The sequence below is a fragment of the Ctenopharyngodon idella genome, chromosome 19 (genome assembly GCF_019924925.1).
Source record: "Ctenopharyngodon idella isolate HZGC_01 chromosome 19, HZGC01, whole genome shotgun sequence".
Classification (NCBI taxonomy): Eukaryota; Metazoa; Chordata; class Actinopteri; order Cypriniformes; family Xenocyprididae; genus Ctenopharyngodon; species Ctenopharyngodon idella.
In genome coordinates this window covers 6779208-6804565 of record NC_067238.1, presented here as the reverse complement: position 1 = coordinate 6804565, position 25358 = coordinate 6779208, and the positions used below count along the sequence as shown (strand labels likewise).

Below are 25358 nucleotides of genomic sequence, written 5' to 3'. Positions count from 1 at the left end.
CAATTTTCGTGAAAATCGGAGTAACGGCCTAGGAGGAGTTCGAAAAAGTAGGTTTTTCAGAAAATTCAAAATGGCGGAAAATTTTTCATGGCGGAAAATGACATCATAGGGTGCAATCGATTCGGCTTGACCCAAGGAATCAGAAGAAAAAGAAGAAGAAAAATTTTGTTTCTAACCCTTACGGTTCAAAAGTTATTAACATAAACATGAGTGTAAATTTGGACAGCTGGTGGTGCTAGAGGGATTGAGTTAGAGACTCCAAAATGACTATGGACACAGTTCAGACTCTAACTGTCCTCTAACTTTGTGCCAAATTTCACGACTTTTCCGCAAGTGGTTCTATGGGTTGCCATAGACTTCCAGAGCAAAAGAAGAAGAAACGGAAGAAGAAGAATAATTAAAAAGAACGCCAACGATTACAATAGGTGCCTACGCACCTTTGGTGCTTGGCCCCTAAATATAGCTGCAAGCAGCAATTATCGGGGCCAAGCACAAAGAAAGCACAACAAGTCATCCCAGCACAGCTGGGAGCATCAGACTTACTGCAACATTGAGCAATTAAAGACATATTTAGGCAAAAAGACAGAGAAATCATTAATACCTTTAATAATAATGATTTAATGATTAATCACTTTCAACCAATAGGTGGCACTGTGACCAAATTGTTGTGGTATGGTCAAAGTAAGGTGACAGTGACTCATGCAAAGTTTGGTGTCAATATGCCAAAGCATTGCAGGGATACAGCTTCAAGAGTCGGTTTTGCATCATGCCTCAAATTCGTTGCTCCGGTATACAAAAACGGTTTGACGTATCGACTTGAAATCCATAACTTTTTGTCGGCATGGTCTGAAGATGATACGGTTCGATTTTGGTGAAAATTGGAGCAATGGTATAGAAGGAGTTCGAAAAAGTTGGTTTTCAAAGAAAAACAATATGGCGGACAGGAAGTTCAGCCGACTATGGCAAATTTGATGTCTATGTTCTCAGCATGACCCAAGGAATCTATTGAGACCAGTTTCATTACAATAGGTTAATATAGTCAAAAGTTATTAGCATTTTTGTAAATTTTGTTATAACTTTTGACCACAAGGTGGCGCTGTGCCAAATGCGTTATGCGTTCATAAAATACAACATTTTAGCACAAAATTCAAAATGGCAGACGTTCAAAATGGCCGATATGGGAAATTTATGATTTTTGGACAAATCCATCAGAAGTTATAAGCATAAAAGTCAATTTTTAGTATCTCCGGACCAGTAGGTGGCGCTGCACCGAAACACTGCATGATGCCTCAGGTCATGCTTATGATGACATGTACCAAGTTTGGTCAGAATACGATATAGCCTTGTGGAGATACAGCCTTATGTCTAAATTCGCCTAAATTCGTTCCTTCTGTTTTTCGAAAACGGTTTGAGAAATCGACTTGAATTCCATAACTTTTTGTCGGCATGGTCTGAAGATGATCTGGTTCAATTTTCATGAAAATCAGAGTGACGGCCTAGGAGGAGTTCGAAAAAGTAGGTTTTTCAGAAAATTCAAAATGATGTCATAGGTGCACCTTGACCCAAGGAATCAGAGGAAAAAAGAATTTTGTTTCTAACCCTTATGGTTCAAAAGTTATTAACATAAACATGAATGGAACTTTGGACAGCTAGTGACGCTAGAGGGATTGAGTTAGAGACTCCAAATTTGCTATGGACACAGTTCAGAATGTCCTCTAACTGTGTGCCAAATTTCACAACTTTCCCGCAAGCAGTTCTATGGGCTGCCATAGACTTCCAGAGCGGAAGAAGAATAATCGAAAAAAAGAATGCCAACAGATACAATAGGTGCCTACGCACCTTCGGTGTTTGGCCCCTAAAAAAAAAAAAAAAGAATGCCAACAGATACAATAGGTGCCTACGCACCTTCGGTGCTTGGCCCCTAAAAAGAACGCCACAGATACAATAGGTGCCTACGCACCTTCGGTGCTTGGCCCCTAATAATATCCAAAGCTTAAAGCCTAAAGAATTGCCTACGTGCACGTCTAAATGTTTAACATGGTGCTGTAAACTGACCTGTTGCAACTGATGCTGTTGCTAATATGTCGTTAATCTGTTGTAATCACCTCAGGAGTCAAGGTTGAGGGGAAGAAAAATCGAAAATTTGATGGCTTTTTTATTTGCATGGTTTTTGTTTTTAATTTAACTACTATTTTTAGTATTTTGTTACAATTATTGATAAAATATTCTATTTCTAATCGTTTAAAAAAAAATCTTGATTTCTGGAAATCATCTCACAACCTCTCTCTCTCTGTCTCGCGACCCCCACTTTGGGAACCACTGGACTAGACAAACTGTCTCTTCTGCAGGGTTGTTTAGTCTCCATTAACAAATGTATCTGCATTAAGTTGCTTACTGAGGTGATGATTATTGCCCCAAACAACATTACCCCTAAGATTAGGCAGGTCATTGGTGGTCTTTCATCCTGTCACTCACGCTGTGTTGAAGATCAAATATGAACACGAAGATGAAGAGAGAAGGCAATCTTTAATAAATCCAAAGGTAAAGCCAAACAAGAGCTTAACACACACGTATACACGGACGATACCCGACCATGATGAACAGAAACAAGGGAACTTAAATACAAGTGCAAATGAGGTGATGATGACATACAGCTGACAGTGATGACTAAATCAAAAACCATGACAAAGACCTAGTGGTGGGAAATGGTGCAGGCCGGAAAAAAAAGTCCAAAACAGAGTGAAACTGTGACACATCCTCTGACTGCGGTGACATAAGAAATTTGTGTGTCATTTTCGACAGATCAATGTAAAGTCTGTAGTTCATTTTTGTTTTTCCAATCTCAGGAACATTGCTAAGATTAGATCTATGGTTTCAAAAAAAGAAATGGAGATGCTTGTTCATGCTTTTATTTCTTCACGGTTGGACTATTGTAATGTTCTGTACACTTGTTTGAACAAATCTTCAATGAATAGATTACAAATTGTACAGAATGCAGCTGCTAGGCTTTTGACTAGGTCCAGCAGGAGGTCACATATTACTCCTGTGCTTAAGGCCCTTCATTGGCTTCCTTTTAATTTTAGAGTGCATTTCAAAATTGTAGTTATTACTTACAGGGCCTTGCATGGTCAAGCACCCTCTTACATCCAGGTTCTATTGCATGCACACACCCCTGGTCAGTCTCTGAGGTCTTTAGGCCAAGACCTTCCAGCTATTCCCAGAACATGTCTTAAAACAAGAGGTGATCGTGCCTTCTGTGTAGTAGCTTCAAGGCTCTGGAACTCTCTTCCTTTAACGTTGAGAACTATGGGTTCTGTGGAATCTTTTAAAAAACATCTAAAGACACATCTTTTGGACAAGCTTTTAATTAACAATGTGGTTTGCCTTTTATTAAATTTATATTGATGGTATTTGTATAGTATATTAATGTATATTTATTTTATTTGTTTTTATGTTATTTTTATTGTAAAGCACTTCGTGACCCCTCCTTGTCTGTGAAAGGTGCTATATAAATAAACTTTACTTACTTACTTATTTGGTAATTGAACTTACTGGGAGGGAACAGAGATAATAGCTTTGATGTAGTTAGGCACCAGTGGAGGTTCTGAGGAGACGATGTTCGGTGGGACAGGCACTGCGTATAGAGATCAAAGCTGGATGGACCGTACTCGCTCGATTGGAAGTTTGGATGGCTTTGGGAGAAGGATTAACAGACTAAAGAGAAATGTACAAGTTGTGTAGTTGAGCTTTATTTAATATGTATGAGAACTGGATGTCTGAATTGATCAGTTTGTCTCAGTGCTTTAATCGTCTATTTCTGTGTGGCAGGGATGGCTGGATGGGCTGGAGTAGAAAAAGATGTGGAGGAAGATGGCGGATGTCTCGCTGGAGGGGGCAAGGGTAGGCCTCAGCATCTTGTGCAGGGACCCGTTCAGGTGGGCCAACGTCCCCACGATGACAGCGGGGGCTCTGCGGCGGTGTTAAGTGCAGGAAACTCACTCCTTGGACTGGTGGATTGCAGCGGAGATTCCTCAGATACAAAAGATTTTAGAGCTCAATTTAGGACATGATGGGCACTTAGGGCGGGGCCAGATGACGGAAAACATTTGAGGAACAGAGATGAGAGCTGGCTGTTTATAAGCTTCCTCTTGTGCTGATTGGCTGGATTACCTGAACATACTTCTCCCAAACTTTGTTAAAGAAAAAAAAAAAACTTAATTTAAATTATAAAACGGTTAGTTCCTGTCCTTGATTCTGATTTATTCACGATAAAACATGGCTATGACCGCTTCACCCAATGGTTCTGTGTATGACTACACAACACCCTTAGCAACATAAACTGTATCTTCTCAATTGATATTGTTCATTGAAGCTTACTGTATTTTTTAGAAGAGTGTTTTGAGAAAAAGATTGAGTGAGCGAGTTTATTACCTGCATTCAGATTTAGCATTTTCCTTCAGGTCAGTCCTATGTTCATAATAAAAAAATCTGTTTAAATGTCCGATGATCATCTTATCCTTTTAACATTTAAGGGGTTTTCATGTGACTAACAGTGTCAAAGCATTTGTCAGTTGTGTCTTGTTCCGTTTTCAAAACAATTCATGGTTGAATTGTTTTGAAAACGGAACAAAAACAGTGTCAGTCAGTAGCGAACAATTCTTCGCTACTGACTGACACACTCATAAAGACGTGAAAATGTAACTTCTGTTGCCGTTCACGGTCAGGGACTATTTTTTCCGGCGGGAGGAAGGCTTTTAGAAAAAGTTTATTTCATGAAAGTTGCATTGATACATATTTCTGGCTTTAATATTTGTATTGTGTGGTAACCGTTTTATAAAAGCAATAAGGTACTCAAGGCTAGTGCAGTATCGTGAATAAGTCACGGCTAAAAGGGTTGCTTCGCGTCGTGCCTAACAAAAGCACTGGCATAATTTGATTGTTTGTTTGCAAATGCCACTTGGTTTGATATTTTGTATCTAATGCTGTGAAATTCAGACAAAGTACTTTATGCACACACTGCAATAGCTATCATTGCTCTCTATCATTTCTTTCCCAAATAGTCAGATTTGTTATTTTGGCCCACCTGGACTCAAACACGTTTCCCACTAACAAAGATCCATTGTAATGATAACGGACAAAGTCTGTGGGCATCACTGTCCGCTTGCACTTCTGCTGTCTGTGAAGCATACGAATTTGAACTTTGTCTTCTTTATTCCACAAATCCAGCAAAAGCACATCAAACACCAATGTTGCATCTGGTGGGATAACTGAACCTAGAAAGAAATACCATTGTTGAGCTAGGTGGAATAACAGAACATAGAGAGAGTGTGTAAACTTAATAAAATCGACATACCTACTTCTTTTATGGAAAAAGTTACACCCTACTAACTTCCTACATCAAGGGCCTTAAATTAAAATCAAGTGCACCAATTAGTAGAATTTAATTACTCATTGTTAGAACATAATTAAAGAGGATGGCCACACCTAATATTTACATGATATAATTATACAAAGATCAAAAGAGCTGCCTGAGGCCCTCAGAATGAAGGTTTTTGGGGGATTTAAATCTATTTAAAATCCACCATTCCACTGTGCATAGACAGAGTGCAAGATGCCTAAGGAAGTCAGCAAATTTTCCAAAGACATGTTTTGGGTGTGGGTTCTGGACTATTCGCATGTTTCCACCGAAAAGATCATTAAAAACTTGAATGGAGTGAAATGGAGCTGGGGGCAGGGGGCGGAGAATGCTGACACTGTAATAATGTTGCATTACATTGCTCTATATGTCTAAATATAAAACTATGTGCAAGAGAGACTCGGTGTGACATTGCAAGATTATCAACAGTTTCAATATCATTCTTGCAAAGACAAAAGAAAGTACCAACAGTTTACATAAAAACTGTTGGTACGCTGGAATCACTCCTGGTGATGAACGCAGACCATTCTGGTTGGAAAAATGTATCAAAGAACCTCAGAGTGTCTACATACAGCTCTGGCTATAGTCAATGTGAATGTCACCAGTCAATTTAGAAAGAGAAACATAAATCTGAAATTATGAAATAAATTAATTTTCAGCTGTAAAGCAGCTCTATAGAAGATATCATTATTCAGCTCAATTTAGATCAATGTCGTTTTAATTCAGTTCAATAACAGTGTCGATTTAGCAAAGTTAGTGTCATTATTTAGCTCAGTTCAGTTCAAATTAGTTGTCATCTGATAGTTAAATCAATAATATTACTAAATATTAATTTTCTTTTGAAAGCCCATCTGAACAAGTCAAAGGCGACATTGGCAAGGAATCCAAACTTTATCAGGTGACATGTGTGGAGGAAAAACATCCTTGAAAGAAACCAAGGAAAGAAACTCCTCTGGCCGAGCACAGTGTGATTTATGATTCCAATAGCCCTATATAAATATATAAACATGGGTTTACGTCTCTAGTTATTGAGAACGTGCTTTCAAACTTAATTACTAACTTTTATTAGTATTTCAGGTAACACTTTAGATTACTGTTCCATCATTAATGAATAACTACACAGGAACAAATGAGTAACGCACTATTAACATTCTAGTAACTACAATTAACTAACAAGAAACTGATTAACGAATGAATACGTAATAGCGCTCAGTTGAATGTGGTAGTTCACTATTAGCTAATCAATAACGACTATTTTTTCATACCTCCTGGAGAACTATTAAGAACATCTCAGGTTACTTGACTGAAACCCTGTTCCCTGAAAAAGCGAGAACGAGATGCTGGGCTTGATTCAGTGCTATGGTAACATCTTTAGAGGTGACCAGCTATGAATATGTGTGAAACACGTCAATGTAATTGACCTAGAACTTTTATAGCCTCTGGCAGTGACATCATCAGCATGCACCCGCATCAGAGGCTATAATTAGATGTGCCACAGATGCATCATCAGGTATATTTTGTCTGAAGAGCAGTCCTGGGACATCCTCATTGCGGCAATAAAGCGCAGCATCTCATTCCCGCTTTTTCAGGGAAGAGGGTTACAGTCAAGTTGCCCGAGACGTTTCCTTTCAAAAGCTACACTTAATGCTGCGCTTGATTCAGTGCTATGAGAAGGAGAAATACCCATGCTGCCGCACTGTGGGTGTCTGGACCCCTCACGGTTGTGTACTGTGTGCTCACAAGAACACAAAAAGGTCTCAGACATGAGCTTGTGATGTTGACTCAAGGACGTGAGAGCCCAGAGTGGAATGAACATCTAAACAGTAAAATCTTATGAATGTGTGCGGAGAGGACCAGCCTGCTGCATCACAAACCTACCATGGCTGTAGCTAGCAGATGATTTATTATGCAAATGTAATAGAAAAATACAGTACAGTAATCAAATATTCATAGAAAATGCAACATTCTTAAAACCAATTGTTTAGTCAAAAATTCAATAAGGTCCATATTTTAAATCACTTTCTAACCTGTATTTGGCCTTAAAGTAACATAGTTCTTGTAATTGTTTAGCTATAGCAGGGGTACTCAATAGGCGGACTCCGGTCCGTTTCCGGACCCAGACACGGTTAAATCTGGACCGACGCCAAAACCAACATGCTATTTTAATCATAATCCAAATGAGTTTTCAGTGCAGTGCACAATTTTGATTCCGCGCTATATATCTTTGAGGCTTCTACTCGGTTTGGCTGCTTCATCTATGTCCGATCACATCAGCTGCAACCGCATCGCTATAACAACGTCACTCACTCAAGTCAGTCAGATGTATCCACCGGTCACGTGCTCTGGACCAGGCAGATAAACAGGCAGTCTCATCGTTTGCGAGCAGTGGAAATATCGGTAACCGTTCTTTTTTTTCTTTTTTTTGCTGTCTAAAAGTGAAAATGGCGTGCTCAAAGCTGTCTGTTGATAAGAAAAGAAAAGTTGATTTTGAAAACCGCGAGTTTAAAAGTGAGTGGACAGAAAAATATGCGTTCGTGCTCCCCGTGGGAAGCACAAAACCAATGTGTTTAATCTGCAACGACACGGTAGCAATCATCAAAAGTGGTAATGTGAAGCGCCATTACGAAACCAAGCATGCACATTTTGAACAAAATTTCCCTCAGAACACAGAGTTGAGGACCACAAAAATAAACCAGCTGAAATCAGCCTATGCAGCTACAAGCAGTGTAATAGTTAGATCAGCCACACAACAAGAGCGGGCAACAGAAGCCTCACTAAGAGTAGCATGGGTCCTGGGAAAACACAAGAAACCCTTCTCTGATGCTGAAATAGTCAAGGAGTGTATGAGTGAAGTGGTGACTGCTCTGTTTGAAGGGACTCAAAAGGATGAAATAATCAAGAAAATAAGCCAAATACCCTGTTCTGATTCCACTGCGGCAAGACGAACTGAAATACTTGCTAATGATTTGCTTGAACAACTTAGCTCTGCTATAAAAAAAGCCAAATTCATTTCATTGGCTGTGGATGAATCCACAGACAACACAGACGATGCACAACTCATGGTCTTTGTCAGATTTTTTGATGAAGAAAAGGGAGAATTTCATGAAGATGTTTTGGGTGTCACAAACCTCCATGGACACACAATGGGGGACGATATTTATGAAGCAGTGACACAGATGCTTAGAGACAGAGAGATAGACCTGAAGCATGTTGTTTCCATTGCTACTGATGGAGCGCCAAGTATGATTGGGAGAGAGAGGGGATTAGTGGCACGCTTGAGAGCTCACCACCCTGACCTCATGGCATACCACTGCATAATTCACCAGATGGTTTTGTGTGCCAGCCTTGGAGAAAGGTACATGGAAATCATGACAACAGTCATGAAACTTGTCAACTATCTGAGAGCATCCTCTGCTCTGCAACATCGTTTGTTGCGCTCATTTCTAATAGAGGTGAATGCAACATTTGATGATTTGCTCCTTCACAACCACGTCCGGTGGCTTAGTAAAGGCAAGGTACTGGAGCGGTTTTGGGCACTGCGGAAAGAGCTGGAGACATTTCTGTTGGATCAGAAGAGTGCAAAAGCCAAACCGTTTGTGGATTTCATGAAGAATGAAGAGGAAATGGAAATTGTTGCTTTTCTAACTGACATTACTTCCCATCTCAATGACCTTAATATGAAGCTCCAGGGCAAAAACAGCACAGTGTGTGGCCTCATGTCAGCTATCCGTGCTTTTCAGAGGAAGCTGGAGGTTTTCAAATGTGACTTACAGCAGGACCTGCTTCACTTCCCAAGACTTTTGGATCAGACTGCAGGAAAACATCACCATCACAATTATGCTGAATTCCTGGACAAGCTGATCAAACATTTCCAAAGTCGCTTTGAAGATTTCCCTCTGGGAAAACAAGTCTTGCTGTGCATTGAAAATCCATTTCTTGTCAAAAATATTGCAGAATTCTCAACTGAAGCCACGAAAGTCTTCCAATGGGCCAGTGCTGCTTCTCTGCAAACAGAGCTAATTGAGCTCCAAGAAAACCTAGCACTGCAGGAATCTCACTGTGACCCTGTCACCTTCTGGACGAAGATGGTCACTGCAGCAGGTGTTCCTCTCCTGCAGAAGATGGCCCTTCAAATTCTCACAATGTTTCCCTCAACATACTGCTGTGAATCTGCCTTTTCAACCATGAACATGGTGAAAAACGCATACCGCAGCACACTCACCAATGAACACTTACATCAGTGCCTCCGCCTGGCCCTCACACCTTTTATGCCCAAGTTTAAACAACTGGTGGCACAAAGAAGGTGTCACCTTTCACACTAAAAGGCCTACCATGTCGTTTTTTTGTGTATAGTTCGAAAGTTCTGGGGATTGCCTCTGTTTTTTTTGTTGGAGTTCTCTATTTGGAATTTGACCATCACTTTTCTGGACCTCGGACTGAATGGAAATTTGGTAAGTGGACCTTTCAAGTTTATATTTGAGTACCCCTGAGCTATAGCATTTGTTACAATAAGGATATAATTACAGGCAGGGATGGGCAGTATTTATGATACATGTATTTCAAATATGTATTTCAAATACAAAATAGTATTTTTTAATTTGTTTTTGATAGAGTTGATGAAAATGGCTTGGTATTTTGTATCAAAATATTTTAGTGTTTTGTATTTTTGTATTTTTAAAATACTGTAAAATACTTTGTAAGAAGTCTACATTATGACATCATAAAATTACGGCCTCTGATTGGTGCCTACTCAGTAGTTTGCAGAGACTTGTTGAGATCAGAACAGAAAATTGGTCCATATGGAAGAAGGTGGTCAAGGTTTCCATAATTTTTTTGCATAAATTGCTATAATTTTTAACAGTTCATGTTAAGTTGTGGTGTTCGTTTTGGTAGCCTAGGCTAAATAGTTTACGAATTTACATAATGTTCTTGAAAACAATTATACCGAGCAGCAGCCCCCTATATTTATGATTAACAATCAATTAATTAATTAGTTAGAAAAAAGTTGCTATGAATACAGGTGCCATCAGTTGTCTTCTTATAAATGACTTGTTTGTCATTGAGTCAGTGTTGCTGATGCAAAGTAGGCCCTTCATTACCAAACACCAAGTAACTAAATTAGGAAACTGTTGGTTACTTTAAAATTAACCTTCATCTGGGAGATCACAGGAATATGTTAATATTTGATCTGTTAAAGCCACAATATGTAAATTTTCGCCCTAGAGGTCGCTTATTCAAAACAAAGGCGTAGCTTGATGATGCCTTGATTTCAAGGAATCATGGGAGGTGTTGTCTTCACATCTACAGCCGGTGGAAAAGAATCGGGGTGGGACTCAGGCAGAAATCATGTTCATTGATGAGATTATTAATGCTACTGTAGTATGAAGAAGAGCATGGCTGAGTGCTGTGAGAGCTGAACGAGGCCGCTGGAGCGATTGATAATGAGAGACGAGCGCGACACACACCTCGAGAGCAGCGGGACTTTTATTACGCCACAGTCGCTGCTTCCGCTTCTTCCGGTCAAATGTATGTGGGGTAAAGCAGTGCTGTTTTATCACATTAGATACATTTGTGTGTTGAAAATTGTTATAGTGCTACTCTGTGTGTTCGCTCGGCGGCTGCTGTGAGACACTTGTTGCACACTGCAGTAAGCTAGATCGATATTAGGCATGGTAAAACATGGTACTCGCTGTAAATCAAGAAAACAAAAAGACTTAATGTGTTGAGCTATATAACATGAGTAGTTTTCTGTTAATAAATGTATCCAAACAGTTGCTCCCCTGTCTAATAAAACACATAATATACTAAAGTGTCTTTGATGTTTCCATGGTTTCGACAAAATAAAACAGGAAATCTAGGGTAATGATGTAATTGATAGGCGTTGCACGGACATGGTCTGTGTCCTGGTTAAAATTGCTTATTTCTCTGGATTTAAACATTCTTGGAAACATTTGGGATAATGTAAGTACACAAGTCAACACAATATATAAAATTATTCTAGCGGTTTTTGGACATTTTAATCCAAAAATCCTACATATTGTGCCTTTAACTGGTTGCATATGTCAGATTTATTGCATGATGCATTATCGAGCAGAGAAAAGCTGTTGCTATCAAACATTGTTTACTTAATCAACTGAGTCAGTATAATGGTGAAGGGATAGATCAAATAGGCCAATTGATGGAAGGTTTGCAAATAAATTTCATGTATTTCAAGTATTTTTTAGTATTTTTAAAATTGACAATTTCAACTTTTTAAAGAGTGAACTACAAGCAGTCAGAACGGAAATAGCCAACAATGCGATGCTAACGCAGACTGACATTGAACAAATGAAGGCTACCATTAAAGATATGGAAGGCAGTATGTCAATGTGGACGGATGAAGAAAAAAAAACTACAAGCCGTGGTGAATACTTTGAAGACGGAACTGAAAGAGCTACGAGATAAATCGAGGACATGGAGGGGAGGATGCGGAGGTGCAATATTCGAATTGTAGGTGTCGCTGAGGGACCGGGATCAGCTTCCACAGGGTCGATCTCTAAATTACTATCCAAGGTTCTGAAACTGGGTGGGGGCTCTGCTTTTTTTGGTTTAAGAGCTACCCAGATGTGTGGACTCAATTTTGGGGGGGTTCCTGGTTCATCATGTTCATGTCGATGACAAAGGTAGTGGTAATGCCAGACCATTTCCTTTTATTTTCTTTTTCTTAAAAGTGTATGCACTAATATTGAAGTCAATGTACATCAGGATATATTGTAACATTTCATTGTTTTCAGCTCCATATGACCAACACTATGTCTTTTCAAGCAAATGGTTGTACAGTTAAATTGGTGAGTTGGAATGTTAAATCTCTCAACCACCCTGTAAAACGTAAGAAAGTGTTTACTCATTTGAAAGATCTGAAGAGGTGTGGCAATAATTCTCAGTAAAAATTTACACTTTGTGCGACGAGTATTGAGTCTGATTTGGCTGGGCGCTTTCTAATCGTGGTGGGACATTTGTATGGGCTTCCTGTTATTCTAGCCAACTTTTATGCCCGGAATTGGGACGATCACCTTTTTTTTAGTAATTTTTTCTCAAAATTGCCAAATATAGTAACGCATCATCTTATCCTTGGGGCTGACTTTAATTGCGTACTTTCTTCCACTCTGGATCGTAGCTCACCCAGAATGGTTTCAATATCTAAATCAGCACATACGATCCAGAATTTCCTTAAAACATATGGAATAGTTGATGTTTGGAGATTTCATAATCCTACCACCCGAGCCTACTTCTTTTTTCTCTCCGGTACATAGTCCTATTCACAAATAGATTATTTTCTCATAGATACAAGCCTTCTGTCGTCAGTAATAAAATGTGATTATGAAGCCATAATTATTTCAGACCATGGTCCACTGGCTATGACGATACGTATTGCTACCAAAGAACCAAACTACCGTCCGTGGAGATTCAATTCCACTCTCCTCTCAGACGAGACATTTGTGAGTTATATTATCTCCGAGATAGAATCTTTTCTTAGTGTAAACATGACCCCCGGAATGTCTGTATCAACTGTATGGGAAGCGTTGAAGGCATACCTAAGAGGTCAAATTATCTCGTTCTGTGCAGGCCAGAGTAAAATTAGGAAGGATCGGCTTAAGAAATTGACAGATCAGATATTGGAACTTGACTTTTTGAATAGTGGTTTGCCATCTCCAGCAACATTTAAACAACGTATGTTGTTACAAACTGAATTCAATTTGTTGGCAACTAAACAAGCAGAATACCTTATTTCTAAATTAAGGTGTAATTTCTATGAGTACAGGGAGAAGGCTGGGAAACTTCTGGCTCACCAGTTGCGACAGCAATCAGTTTGTCATGTTATTTCTGAGATACGTGATGATCAAGCCCTGTAATATATGGATAGTACAGAAATTAATTCTTGTTTTCATAAATTTTATCAATCGTTATACTCCTCGGATTCATCCTCTGACCCGTCGACTTTAGAACGTTTTTTTAGTAAACTTGATATTCCATTGATAGACCCAGTGTTACGTGTACAGAAGGGGACAGCGACACAGGAATACAGGTATTAAAGTTTATTGAGCAACCAGAATGCTGACAGAGTGCAGGTGAGTAAAGACAGGTAAATGCGTTGGCAGGTATTGATGAGGAACTGATACTTGTCTTGGTTTTGCAGGATTGGCAGACGGATGACAGACTTGGAGCTTGAGCAGACACAGATGAACTCACGGGAGACGAGGAGACAACGAGGAGTCGAGGGAACACACAGGAGACAGGTAAATATCTTCGGAGGAGTCCTTGAGGTAAGCAGAGTGGTGAGTACCATGTGCAAACGAGACCGGACCGTGACTGAGTGAGAACGTGAGCCTTTTGTGCTGCTGGTGATGAGGGTGCTGATGAGCTGCAGGTGTGAGTGATTAATATTCTGGTGATGACGTGCACTGTGTCTGTGAGACTGTAGAGCCTGGCGTGTCTGTGACATTACCCCCCCCCCCCCCCCCCCCCCCAACGTCGCAGTGGTCGGCCTCTGCCACGGGGTGCTGGTCTCTCTGGGTGAGTAGCATGGAAGGTTTCAAGTAGGCTGGGGTCGAGTATATCATTCCTAGGGACCCATGAGCGTTCCTCGGGGCCTTAACCTTCCCAGTCCACCAAATATTCAAGAAGGCCACCACGACGCCGGGAGTCCAAGATCTCTCTCACCAGGTAAGCAGCTCCATCATCCACGATGATAGGAAGGGGGGGTTCCTCGGCAAACCTTCTGTCCTGGCTGGTAGTTGGGGGCGTTGGAGCGTCGAAGGTTGGCTGTCATCCTGCGCCTGCGTAGGGCTCGCTGGAGCTGATGGTGCGCGGAGTCCCAGACCCTCTCGCTCTCTCGGAACCAGTAGTCGACCGCAGGTACGTCCGAGGGCTCTCCTGACCAGGGGAACAGTGGGGGTTGGTAGCCGAGTACGCATTGAAACGGGGTGAGTTCGGTGGTAGGCTGTCGCAGAGAGTTTTGGGCGTACTCGGCCCAACCCAGGAACTGGTTCCAAGAGTCCTGGTGGCCATGGCAGAAGGTACGGAGGAAGCGGCCGATCTCTTGAACCTTCCGCTCCGTCTGCCCGTTTGTTTGGGGGTGATAGCCGGAGGAGAGGCTGACGGTCACACCTAGGAGGGTGAAGAAGGCCTTCCAGACCCTGGAGATAAACTGGGGCCCTCTATCTGACACGATGTCCTCCGGAATTCCATAATATCTGAAGACATTGTTAAACATTAGCTCAGCAGTCTCCATGGCCGTGGGTAGTCCCCTTAAGGGAATCAGATGACATGATTTGGAGAATCTGTCAACGACAACTAGGATGCAGGTACAGTTATCCAAGACAGGGAGGTCGGTGATAAAATCCACTCCTAGGTGTGACCAAGGGCGGTTGGGAACGGGCAGAGGCTGGAGTTTACCGGAGGGAAGGTGTCGGGGACTTTTTGAGATGGCGCATTCCTTGCATCCCTGCACGTACCTTCTGACGTCTGATGCCATGTTCGGCCACCAGAAGCGCTCTTTCAGCAGCGAGAGGGTTTCATTGACCCCCGGGTGGCCAGTGCCCAGTGACGTGTGAGATGCGTGGATGAGGGGAGTGCGCCGTGTCCGAGTGATGTAGAGCAAACCAGGGGGGTAACCCGGCGGAGCGTTGGTGGAGGCATTGGGCTCTGGAAGGGTCTCCTCAGACCAGACGATGGGGCTTACGAAGAGCTTCTCAGGTAGGATAGGTTCAGGAGTGTCTGAGGGTTCATCGGGACCATGGAGGCGGGAGAGGGCGTCTGCTTTCACGTTCTTAGACCCTGGACGGTAGGAGATGGAGAAGTTGAAGCGAGTGAAAAACAGAGCCCAACGTGCTTGGCGGGGGTTAAGTCTTCTTGCTTCACGAAGATACTCCAGGTTTTTATGGTCAGTTAGCACTGTGAACGGATGTTTAGCACCTTCGAGCCAATGCCTCCACTCCTCCAGGGCAAGCTTGATGGCGAGAAGCTCCCTGTTGCCGATGTCATAGTTGGTCTCCGCCGGGTTGAGTTTGCGGGAGAAGAAGGCGCATGGATGGAGTCTACTTGGATTCCCCTGCTGCTGTGATAACACCGCTCCCACTCCGGTGGTCGAGGCGTCAACCTCCACGATGAAAGGTTTCTCGGGATCCGGATGTACCAGGAGGGAAGCGGTGGTGAAGGCTTTCTTAAGGGTTTCGAAGGCTTGGGTGGCTGCTGGGGTCCAGGACAGAGACTTGGGCTTACTGTGCAGGAGGTTGGTGAGTGGAGTGGATATGGTGCTGTAACCTTGGATGAAGCGACGATAGAAATTGGCGAATCCCAGGAATCTTTGGAGTTCTTTTATGGTGGTGGGAATGGGCCAGTCCTTGATAGCAGAAACCTTCCTCTCGTCCATCCGGATGCCACTGCGGTCGATGTTGTACCCAAGGAACTGCACTGAGGGTTGGTGGAAGGGACATTTCTCTGCTTTGAGGTACAGGTGGAATTCCCTCAGGCGTTGCAGGACCTCCGCAACGTGGCGGCGATGGTCGGCGATGCTCCGGGAGTAAATCAGGATGTCGTCGATGTAGACCAGGACTGACTTGTGGAGGAACTCCCGGAGCACCTCATGGATGAAATCCTGGAATACGGAGGGGGCGTTAACCAATCCATACGGCATGACCAAGTAATCGTAGTGGCCAGTAGGGGTCACAAATGTGGTCTTCCACTCGTCCCCCTCACGTATCCGGATGAGGTTGTACGCGCTGCGGAGGTCCAACTTGGTGAACACAGTGGCACCCCAGAGGTGTTCGAGCGCGGATGGGACGAGAGGAAGTGGATAGCGGAACTTCACAGTTATTTTGTTAAGTGCTCTGTAATCAATGCAGGGCCGCAAGCCTCCGTCCTTTTTAGCCATGAAGAAGAAGCTGGAAGCAGCAGGGGAAGTAGACGGACGGATGTAGCCTTGTGACAGAGCCTTTTGGATGTATTCCTCCATGGCCTTCTCCTCCGGGATGGAAAGTGAGTAGATCTTTCCTTTGGGCACTGGCTCACCTGGCAGCAGATCGATGGCACAGTCCCATGGCCGGTGTGGAGGCAGCGTGGAGGCTTTCTTGGGGCAGAAGACATCACTGAAGTGGGAGTAACATTAGGGAATGTCCACGGAACGGTTTTCAAGGGGGCTTTCGATGGACGTGGCGCAGACTGGTAGATTTTCAGTGTGAGGAGGGCTTGGAACAGGAAACTTGGGAAAACAGTCCAGGAAACAATTGTCACCCCACTTCAGGATCTCCCCAGTTCTCCAGGAGATGACAGGATTATGCTGCTCCAACCACGGGTGCCCTAAAATCATGTCAGAGGTGGATTCCTCCAGAACCAGCAGATGGAGTTGTTCGACGTGTAGGACGCCGACTTGAAGTTGGATGGGTCCCGCACTGAGACGAACTTGTCTTCGGTTAAGGGGTTTCCCAGTTACCGAGTGGATCTCGTAGGTCGTCGGCGTGGCTGTTGTCTTGAGGCGTAGCTGGCGGCAGAGGAAGCCGGAGATGAAGTTGCCGGCTGACCCAGAGTCGAGGAGGGCACTAACTGGAAGAGACAAACTGGCAGCAGTAAGGTTTACTACAGTGGTGAGTGGTTTCATCTAATCCTCGTATGCAGCGAGATGCAACCACACGCGTGGATCCAGCCCTTGACGATATGTGGTTATGAGGACTTGCTCATTCCAGCCACTAGATGCAGCGAGGGTTCTGAACTGGAGGGCATAATCGTTAACGGACATTGAACCTTGTTTGAGTTGATATAATTGCTCACCGATTGAGGAATCCCAGGCAGGCCTTCCAAAAGCTTCCTTGAAGTGAGCGATGAAACTGGAGAGAGACTGTGTGATGGGATTTTTTTGTGACCACAGCGGTTCAGCCCAGCGAAGAGCCTTGCCCTCTAGTTGAGAGATTATGAAAGCGATCTTGGCGCGGTTGTTGGGGTACAGGTGCGGTTGCATCTCCAGGACCAGCGTACATTGCAAAAGGAATCCGTTGCAATCCTCCGCCGAACCAGAGAAGGGCGCCGGTTGAGCCATGGGACTGGCGACGGCAGGTGGTGAAGGAGAAGCGGCGGTGGATGCGGAAGTGCTCGCTGGTGCAGATGCTAGCGGTGTAGCGGTGAGTGCTCGGCGCAGGGCGTCCACGAGCTCCTGGAAAGGATCCTGGGTGCTCATTCTGGTGCTCGGTGGTGTGGTCTGGTCTTCTGTTATGTGTACAGAAGGGGACAGCGACACAGGAATACAGGTATTAAAGTTTATTGAGCAACCAGAATGCTGACAGAGTGCAGGTGAGTGAAGACAGGTAAATGCGTTGGCAGGTATTGATGAGGAACTGATACTTGACTTGGTTTTGCAGGATTGGCAGACGGATGACAGACTTGGAGCTTGAGCAGACACAGATGAACTCACGGGAGACGAGGAGACAACGAGGAGTCGAGGGAACACACAGGAGACAGGTAAATATCTTCGGAGGAGTCCTTGAGGTAAGCAGAGTGGTGAGTACCATGTGCAAACGAGACCGGACCGTGACTGAGTGAGAACGTGAGCCTTTTGTGCTGCTGGTGATGAGGGTGCTGATGAGCTGCAGGTGTGAGCGATTAATATTCTGGTGATGACGTGAGCTGTGTCTGTGAGAGTGTAGAGTCTGGCGTGTCTGTGACACCCAGAAAAAACAGTGCATTTAGACTCACCAATTACGATTTCAGAAATAGAAGCGGCAATTGGGGGTATGCAGACTGGCAAAACCCCAGGTCTAGATGGATATTCAACTGAATTCTTTAAAAAATTCTGTACTCAGCTTTCCCCATTATTACTGTCTGTCTTTGAGGAATCATTGTCATCTCACTCTTTACCGTGTACTATGCATCAAACAGTTATCTCTTTGATTCTTAAAAAGGAGAAGGACCCCTTAGAATGTAGCTCATACCCCCCAATTTCACTTTTGAATACTGACGCTAAGATCTTAGCCAAGATCCTAGCCCGACGAATGGAAGATGTTGTTCCAGCAGTCATTTCACCTGACCAAACAGGCTTTATTAAGAGTCGGCATTCCTTTTTTAATACCCGCCGTCTTGCAAACATTCTTTATGGCCCTTATCCATCCTTATCCAAGGAATGCGACAGCTGAAACCCATGTCTTGCATACGTCTGTGCGTAGTGGTTCTTGAAGTTCTTGAAGGCTGCAGTCCACTCTTTGTGAATCTCCCCCACATTTTTGAATGGGCTTTGTTTCACAATCCTCTCCAGGGTGCGGTTATCCCTATTGCTTGTACACTTTTTTCTACCACATCTTTTCCTTCCCTTCGCCTCTCAATTAAGAAAAAAAACCTTGAGTAAAAAAAAAAAGTTTCTTTGACTCTCATTTATATAGTTAACTATATTCAAACAAAAGATGATATATGTCTTTTGTCATTGCATTCTTTCTTAGTTGACTAAGTCACATTCCTGACCTAATGGCTCATTATGCGGCTCATTAGGGGCAGGGTCTTAATCTCCTCAGGTGTGAATCACAGCATTATTCATAAAGATTCACACCTCTTCGCATACGGGCTTCCTAAACAAAAAGTGTCTTAGAAATTTAAAATCAATACATTGTTTTTTGTGTCCGAGTAGGCAGGATAATTTCCACATCATTTTGAAGCAAAAACTCTAGACTAGACTAAAATATACAATTCCCAAAAGTCTTGTGAAGAAACATTTAGTATGCATTTTGAGGCCTTATTTCAGTGACTTATTTTTTTAGTTTTTTCAAAAACCACACATGTACATAATATTCTTAAAAATACAAACATGTACATACTTGTTGCTCACATATTATTGTAGCCTAGTTTGTGCTGAATACAGTGTAATGAGACTTTTGTCATTAATATGTTTATAAACAACTGAAAAATGCACAAATGTCAGGGCATATCAAAACTACTCCAGGCCCCCAATTCAGCCTCAGACTCCAGAGGGTTAAGATCTGCTGATCCTACGTCCTGACATAACATCACATGAAATACTAAGGTGAAGTACATTGTATTTAGAATTTTAAGGTAAAGATGATGACATCAGATGAATGATTCTGTCTAGCAAAGTTTCCAGCAAGAGTTTTCTGCCAGTTCCTGTTCTCTTTATTGTATGCCTAATGAGTCAGATTACTGAGATTCTCACCTTTTGTCGTTAATGGCTCTTGGAGCCCCTGTCCCATTCTTTGAATAGTTATGCTGATTGGATTAGGACTTGCATCACTCTAGAGTCTGGGGTGGGTTCCTATACCTGAATACTTCATTTGCATGCTTTGTTTAAGGTCGTCTCCCAGGTGCTTTGTCTCTATCCCTAAGACCTGTAGTACACGTCAACTTCTTCGTCTGAAGGAGACGTAACCAGATATGCTCGAAACATGGCAGCAACCCTAACCCCAGGGAACCATGGTTACATGCGTAACCTGAGACGTTCCCTTTAGAATCGGAACTCACACTGTGTCTAAAGACATATTGGGAACGAATGCCCACTCCGCCATGCTGAGGGAATAAGTGCTAAGATAAGCAAAAAGAAGGCTCAACAGACTTAGATGTCAGAGACCAATCCCTCACTCAGGTCAAACACGGGGCTGTCAGTAACACTATTCCCTAAGGCAGTGGTTCTCAACCCTTTTTTCCCAGTGGGCCGCACTATGGTCCAAGTGCAAGTCTAACGGGCCGCGTATCATTTACATATGACATCACCAATGAAAACCAATCAGATTTAATGTTATGGTATTAGCAGATGTTATTATTACTATACCTAGATGTTGCACACACAGAAGAGGCTGTTTTCTGGTGGCACATACAGTATTTTATTTCTGTTACACTCTGCAAAATCAACAAATACTATAAGAATTTTTTTTTGTTTCACAGTGTGTTGAAATGGCTTCTTTATATCAAAGTGAAACTCTCTTGTTAAATAAACTCACGTTACACAATCCCCTGATATACAGTATGTCACAGAAAATGAGAACAATGTATTCCGCCAAATAAAAAAAACTAACTTACTGGCATTAGCATTACAGTAACCAGATAGCTAATAATGCTCAATGAACATACACAAAACGTATACAAGCACTTCAGGAACTATTTAACTCTGGTCCTGGATGTATATATTCTTCAACAGCATCGTAAGAGTCACCAAACAATGACAGAATGTTATATTGGCCACAAACGCCTTAATAAGCAAATGTTACTCAACTCCATTTACAAACAGCACAGAGCACATTGTAATTAATCTCTGACGATATCAAGCATTCTGTCATGTCGCAATCCCTCACACAGCATCCGCCAGCAGCCGCATGTACGTCAATGCAGTTATTTTTATTGATTTAAAATACAAGTACATCAAACAAACACATCGAATTCACATATCTTTTGACATTGTACATTCTGCATATGCATATATTTTACTACAGAACAAACAAAGACTGCCCATCTCACTCATTGACATCAAACTGATTCTTCCATTCTCATTACCTTCCCTGCTGATGCTACAACTCTTCTTGTTTGCAATGTGTTCTTTTATTGGTGTGTTCCTCATTTTGTTTTTTCTTCTCTGATAACAAATTTGCCCATTTTGATCCCTAAATTTACAAAAATAATGGCTACTAAACAGTGCCTGCCCCACAGCAAAGCTCAAGGTCTGGTAATGCTAGTCCCTGACAGGCCTTACCTTTAAGGGAATACAGGCAAAGAGAAAGTAAATTCCTTCGCCTTGTCACTATCCTAGGGGGATCTGGTTCAGGACCCCAGGGGAGTCCTCAACCGAACGATCCTCAGATCAGGATGAGGCCAAACCACACTAAATGCTAAAAGACAGCTCCCCACAGTGGCCCACAGAGGGCCGACACATTTGGTTTAACTGTCTAGCTGGAAATAAGGTGAGCTGAGGCCTAACTTTAGCTTTATAGCAAGAGGAGGCCCAGCATGCTCAATCTCAGCCACCAAACTTTACTACTCAATTTAAAAGCTTATAATTCCTCAGAATTACACAAATAAATCAAATAGCAGTATCAGAGCTAGCAAAAGGAGATAAAACAATAAATATTTCTGTTTGACTCCTGCTGTGCTCTGCCTACAACCCCCACACTTGATCACGCCTAACCACAATGGCGGCCGCGGGATTCGAGACGCAGAGAGTAGGAGCTTAACTCTCATTTCTCAAGAGAGAGTAAGCCTGGGTGGAACAAAAACAGTGAACGCAACACACAGCATGCATTTGATCCCCTCGGGAGTGAATCACGCTAAATACAAATTCCCTCTGTATTGTTACCCAGCAGAACCAGTGGAAAACGTCACCGACATCGGACTGCTCACTCGACCACGTGGAACGTAAATATCACTTTACCAAACCTCTATCAAGAGACTTTGGCATTGTTGTATTTTATCAGTATATTTTATAACATTTTCTAATATACATTAGAGGTGATATAGCTGATTATAGTTAATAACAAAACTCTTTCATTCATTTGTTTGATGCATAAAAAGGGGGAGTGGTAATCTGATGTACTCATAACCACACCTTAAGTGACATGTGATCCAAAATCACAACGTCAGCGGTGATGTGCGTACCAATCACAACATAATTAGCATCCCTGGGTGGGCAAAAGTAAAATCACTACATAATTGGTATCCCTGGGTGGGCGACAGTAAAATCACTTGAAGGAAACTCAAAAGTGAAAACCAGGACACTTGGGTGTATCTTCAGCATGATTATTTATTGAGAATGTGCTGTTGGTCGCTGCAGTCATAAAGTCTAATGGTGCTTTTCCACTGCATGGAACGGTTCGGTATGGCTCGCTTAAATAGTACCACCTCGGTGGAGGTTCCAAGCGTGCCGTACTGATACTAAATGTGACGTGTAAACACTGCAGATCACTGATTGGTAAGAGAGAATCGTCACTACCAGCGTCTTTGGATTTGAAACACGAGACACCAAACCTTTTAGATTTAAATAGTAACAGCCACCGCAGTATCATTTGTTTGCACAACTTTTTTTAAAAGACTTGCTTTAAACGAACGTTGCATGCAACTTGAAAAAAGAAATGGCTGTATCGTGGTCAGCAGATGAGGTGCAGACTCATTGGTAGCCGAGGAGCGGATCCACGGCAGTAAAGGCAGAGCAACTATAACGATCAGTCTATAATCCCACCCACTTTGAAGCGGTACTAAACTGCAGTGGAAAAGCAAACCAAAAGTAAGCAAGCTGAGCCTTGCCAAGCCGAGACGTTCCACGCAGTGGAAAAGCGCCATAACTAAGGCAGTGAAGTACTGTAGTTTTATAGGCATTCAATGGGCAATCCTTATCTATATTGGCCTTACACTCAGAGGTGAAACAGAGGTGAGAAAATGGACCCCCAACTGTGAGACAAACAGACCTTATTTACATCAAATGGCCTAAAGCCTTTTGAGCACCAGCATGCCTAGACCCAATAGATAACATCATCAACAGATGTTTTAAGCACCACCTGGTCACTAGCACTATAGACATGTAGTTCACACATAGTTTGACTCTCAGTAGGAAGATCAAAGACTGAAAACACCCCTCACTGGAAACTATATTGAATCTAATCAGTAAACTAATGTCATCGTGTTCACATTGAGTGCCCAATATAATGTAACTCACCGTAGTTTTCATGTGATGTTATTTCAGGATGAAGGATCAGAAGAATGAATTATGCATTGTTCATGTTAATTATGAACCTGTATATAGTAGTTCTTATTTCTTAGTAGTTCTCTGTGAGGTATAAAAAAATAGTAGTTATTGATAAGCTAGTAGTGAACTACCACATTCAGCTAAGCACTATTATTTACTAATTCGTTAATCATTTCTGGTTATTCATTCATTTCCGGTTGAAGGGGTACGCTGGCGCGCATGGCTGCCGCTCCGTTCTCCGGACTATTGTATTATTTTATACTATTTTTAGTGCAACTAATTGCATTTTCTAATGTGCTACGACGAGTTTTAATTGGACTGCATTTCCTTCTTTACGGTGATGTCAAATCATGTTTTATTTGCTGGATTACTGCTTTTATCTCTGGGCGTTGTTGGGATTGTGTATCTTAATGGAGTGATTCAGGACGTGTACTGCAGAGAAGCGGTTGTCGGCGTGGATTTCATCGGTGTGGATTCCACCGGCATGGCCCTTAGGTACACTGCACACCAGCTGTTGAATCTTAAATGGTACTTTGTGTTGGGGAAGGACACGCGTATGCGCTGTGGAGCAGTGGGAATACTGCGACCAAAGCGATACTTTCATCGATCATCACGAAGTAGGTCTAACATCCTTTTGACATCTACGAACTATGTCACTCATCCGACAATTCTGCGTAAACCACGAAAGATACCGTGGAGACCTACTGGTGTTAATTTAAATAACCTGGTTGCAGTACGGCGAAATGAGACCTCGTCAGACTCACCAGCTCCTACGTGTCTGCTGAAATTGATGCTTATAAACGTACGTTCTATAAATAACAAGGCTTCGTTTTTGGCAGATATAATTACAGACTACAACCTGGACATTATATGTTTAACAGAAACCTGGCATAAGGAATCAGATGGCCTTCTTTTTAATGAACTGACCCCAAACGGCTACGGATTATGTGATTCCCCACGATCCTCTGGCAGAGGTGGTGGCATCATTGTGCTGTATAAACATCCACAAAATCTGTTTCCGGTGGCTGTTCCTCAGTTTCAGTCTTTGAAAGTCTTGTTCTGAGTATTTGTGCACCGATATCTACTGTTATAGCAACTATCTACAGGCCTCCAAAGAGAAATAAGGATTTTACAACAGATTTTGCTGATATGCTATCTGTGTTGATCCTTAAATTCGAGAGACTCCTCATTGTGGGGGATTTTAACATTCACATGAACAATATTGACTGTTCAACCACAAGAGATTTTGCATTGTTATTGGAGTGCTTCGAGCTACATCAACTCGTGGATTCTCCCACTCACAATAAAGGCCACATTTTAGATTTTGTCATCTTAAATGGATTGTTTGTTTCTCACCTGTGTATCACAGAGTTAGGATTGTCTGACCATCGGGCGATCTTCTTCAATATGGACCTTCCCGTTATAAACAAAACTGTTTCACGCACTATAAACTATCGGAAATGGAGATCCATTGAGCCTCTTGAGTTGTCTGATTATATTGATTCTTCATCTGATGGTGGACTACTATCTGAGGAGTTGAATGACAAAGTAACTGGCTTATACTCGATTTTATCTACTGGTTTGGACAGATTTGCTCCCTTAAAGTCTCGATCTGTCTCATTTGTACGAAATGCACCCTGGTATACTGACGAACTACGATCCTACAAAGCTCATTGTCGCAAAATTGAGCGTAGATGGTGTATGTCTGGCTTAACTGTCCATCACCAGGCTTGGAAAGACAGTCTGGTTGAGTATGTACAAGAGTCATCTGTTAACACATCGAATGGTTATGTATTTACTGGTGTTCCACTTTCCAGGTTTCCTACTTTGGCCTCACAGTCTCTGTGTAACATTGTCTCAAATATGAAAGCAACCACTTCTGTTGTTGACCCCATACCAACTAGTTTGTTTAAGTCATGTTTTAAATCTCTCAGTATAGTCAATGTATAGTCAATGATTCTCTGAGTACTGGTGTGGTGCCAGCTGCACTTAAAATTGCTGCTGTTACTCCAGCACCAAAGACAAATAACGCTGATTTTGAGAACCTTAAAAACTTTCAACCCATCTCCAACCTTCCTTTTCTTTCTAAAATCTTAGAACAACTTGTGGCTTCTCAATTAAGAGCTCACCTGACTGTTAACAAACTATTTGAGCCCCTTCAGTCAGGTTTCCGTAAGTTGCACAGTACTAAAACAGCACTGGTAAAGGTTTTTAACGATTTATTAATTGCCTCAGATTCTGGTTATA

The 25358-nt window shown here is 42.3% G+C and overlaps 1 protein-coding gene across 3 annotated transcripts in view; it reads right to left on the bottom strand.

The window, feature by feature from the left end:
• The window catches only part of fkbp10a (FKBP prolyl isomerase 10a), a 225411-nt gene that overhangs the window by 182204 nt on the left and 17849 nt on the right, over positions 1-25358 (bottom strand). For all 3 annotated transcript variants that reach the window (XM_051872848.1, XM_051872847.1, XM_051872846.1), the window contains exon 3: positions 5084-5273. In XM_051872848.1, coding sequence (XP_051728808.1) covers positions 5084-5273 — 190 coding nt within the window. The remainder of the gene's footprint in view (positions 1-5083; positions 5274-25358) is intronic.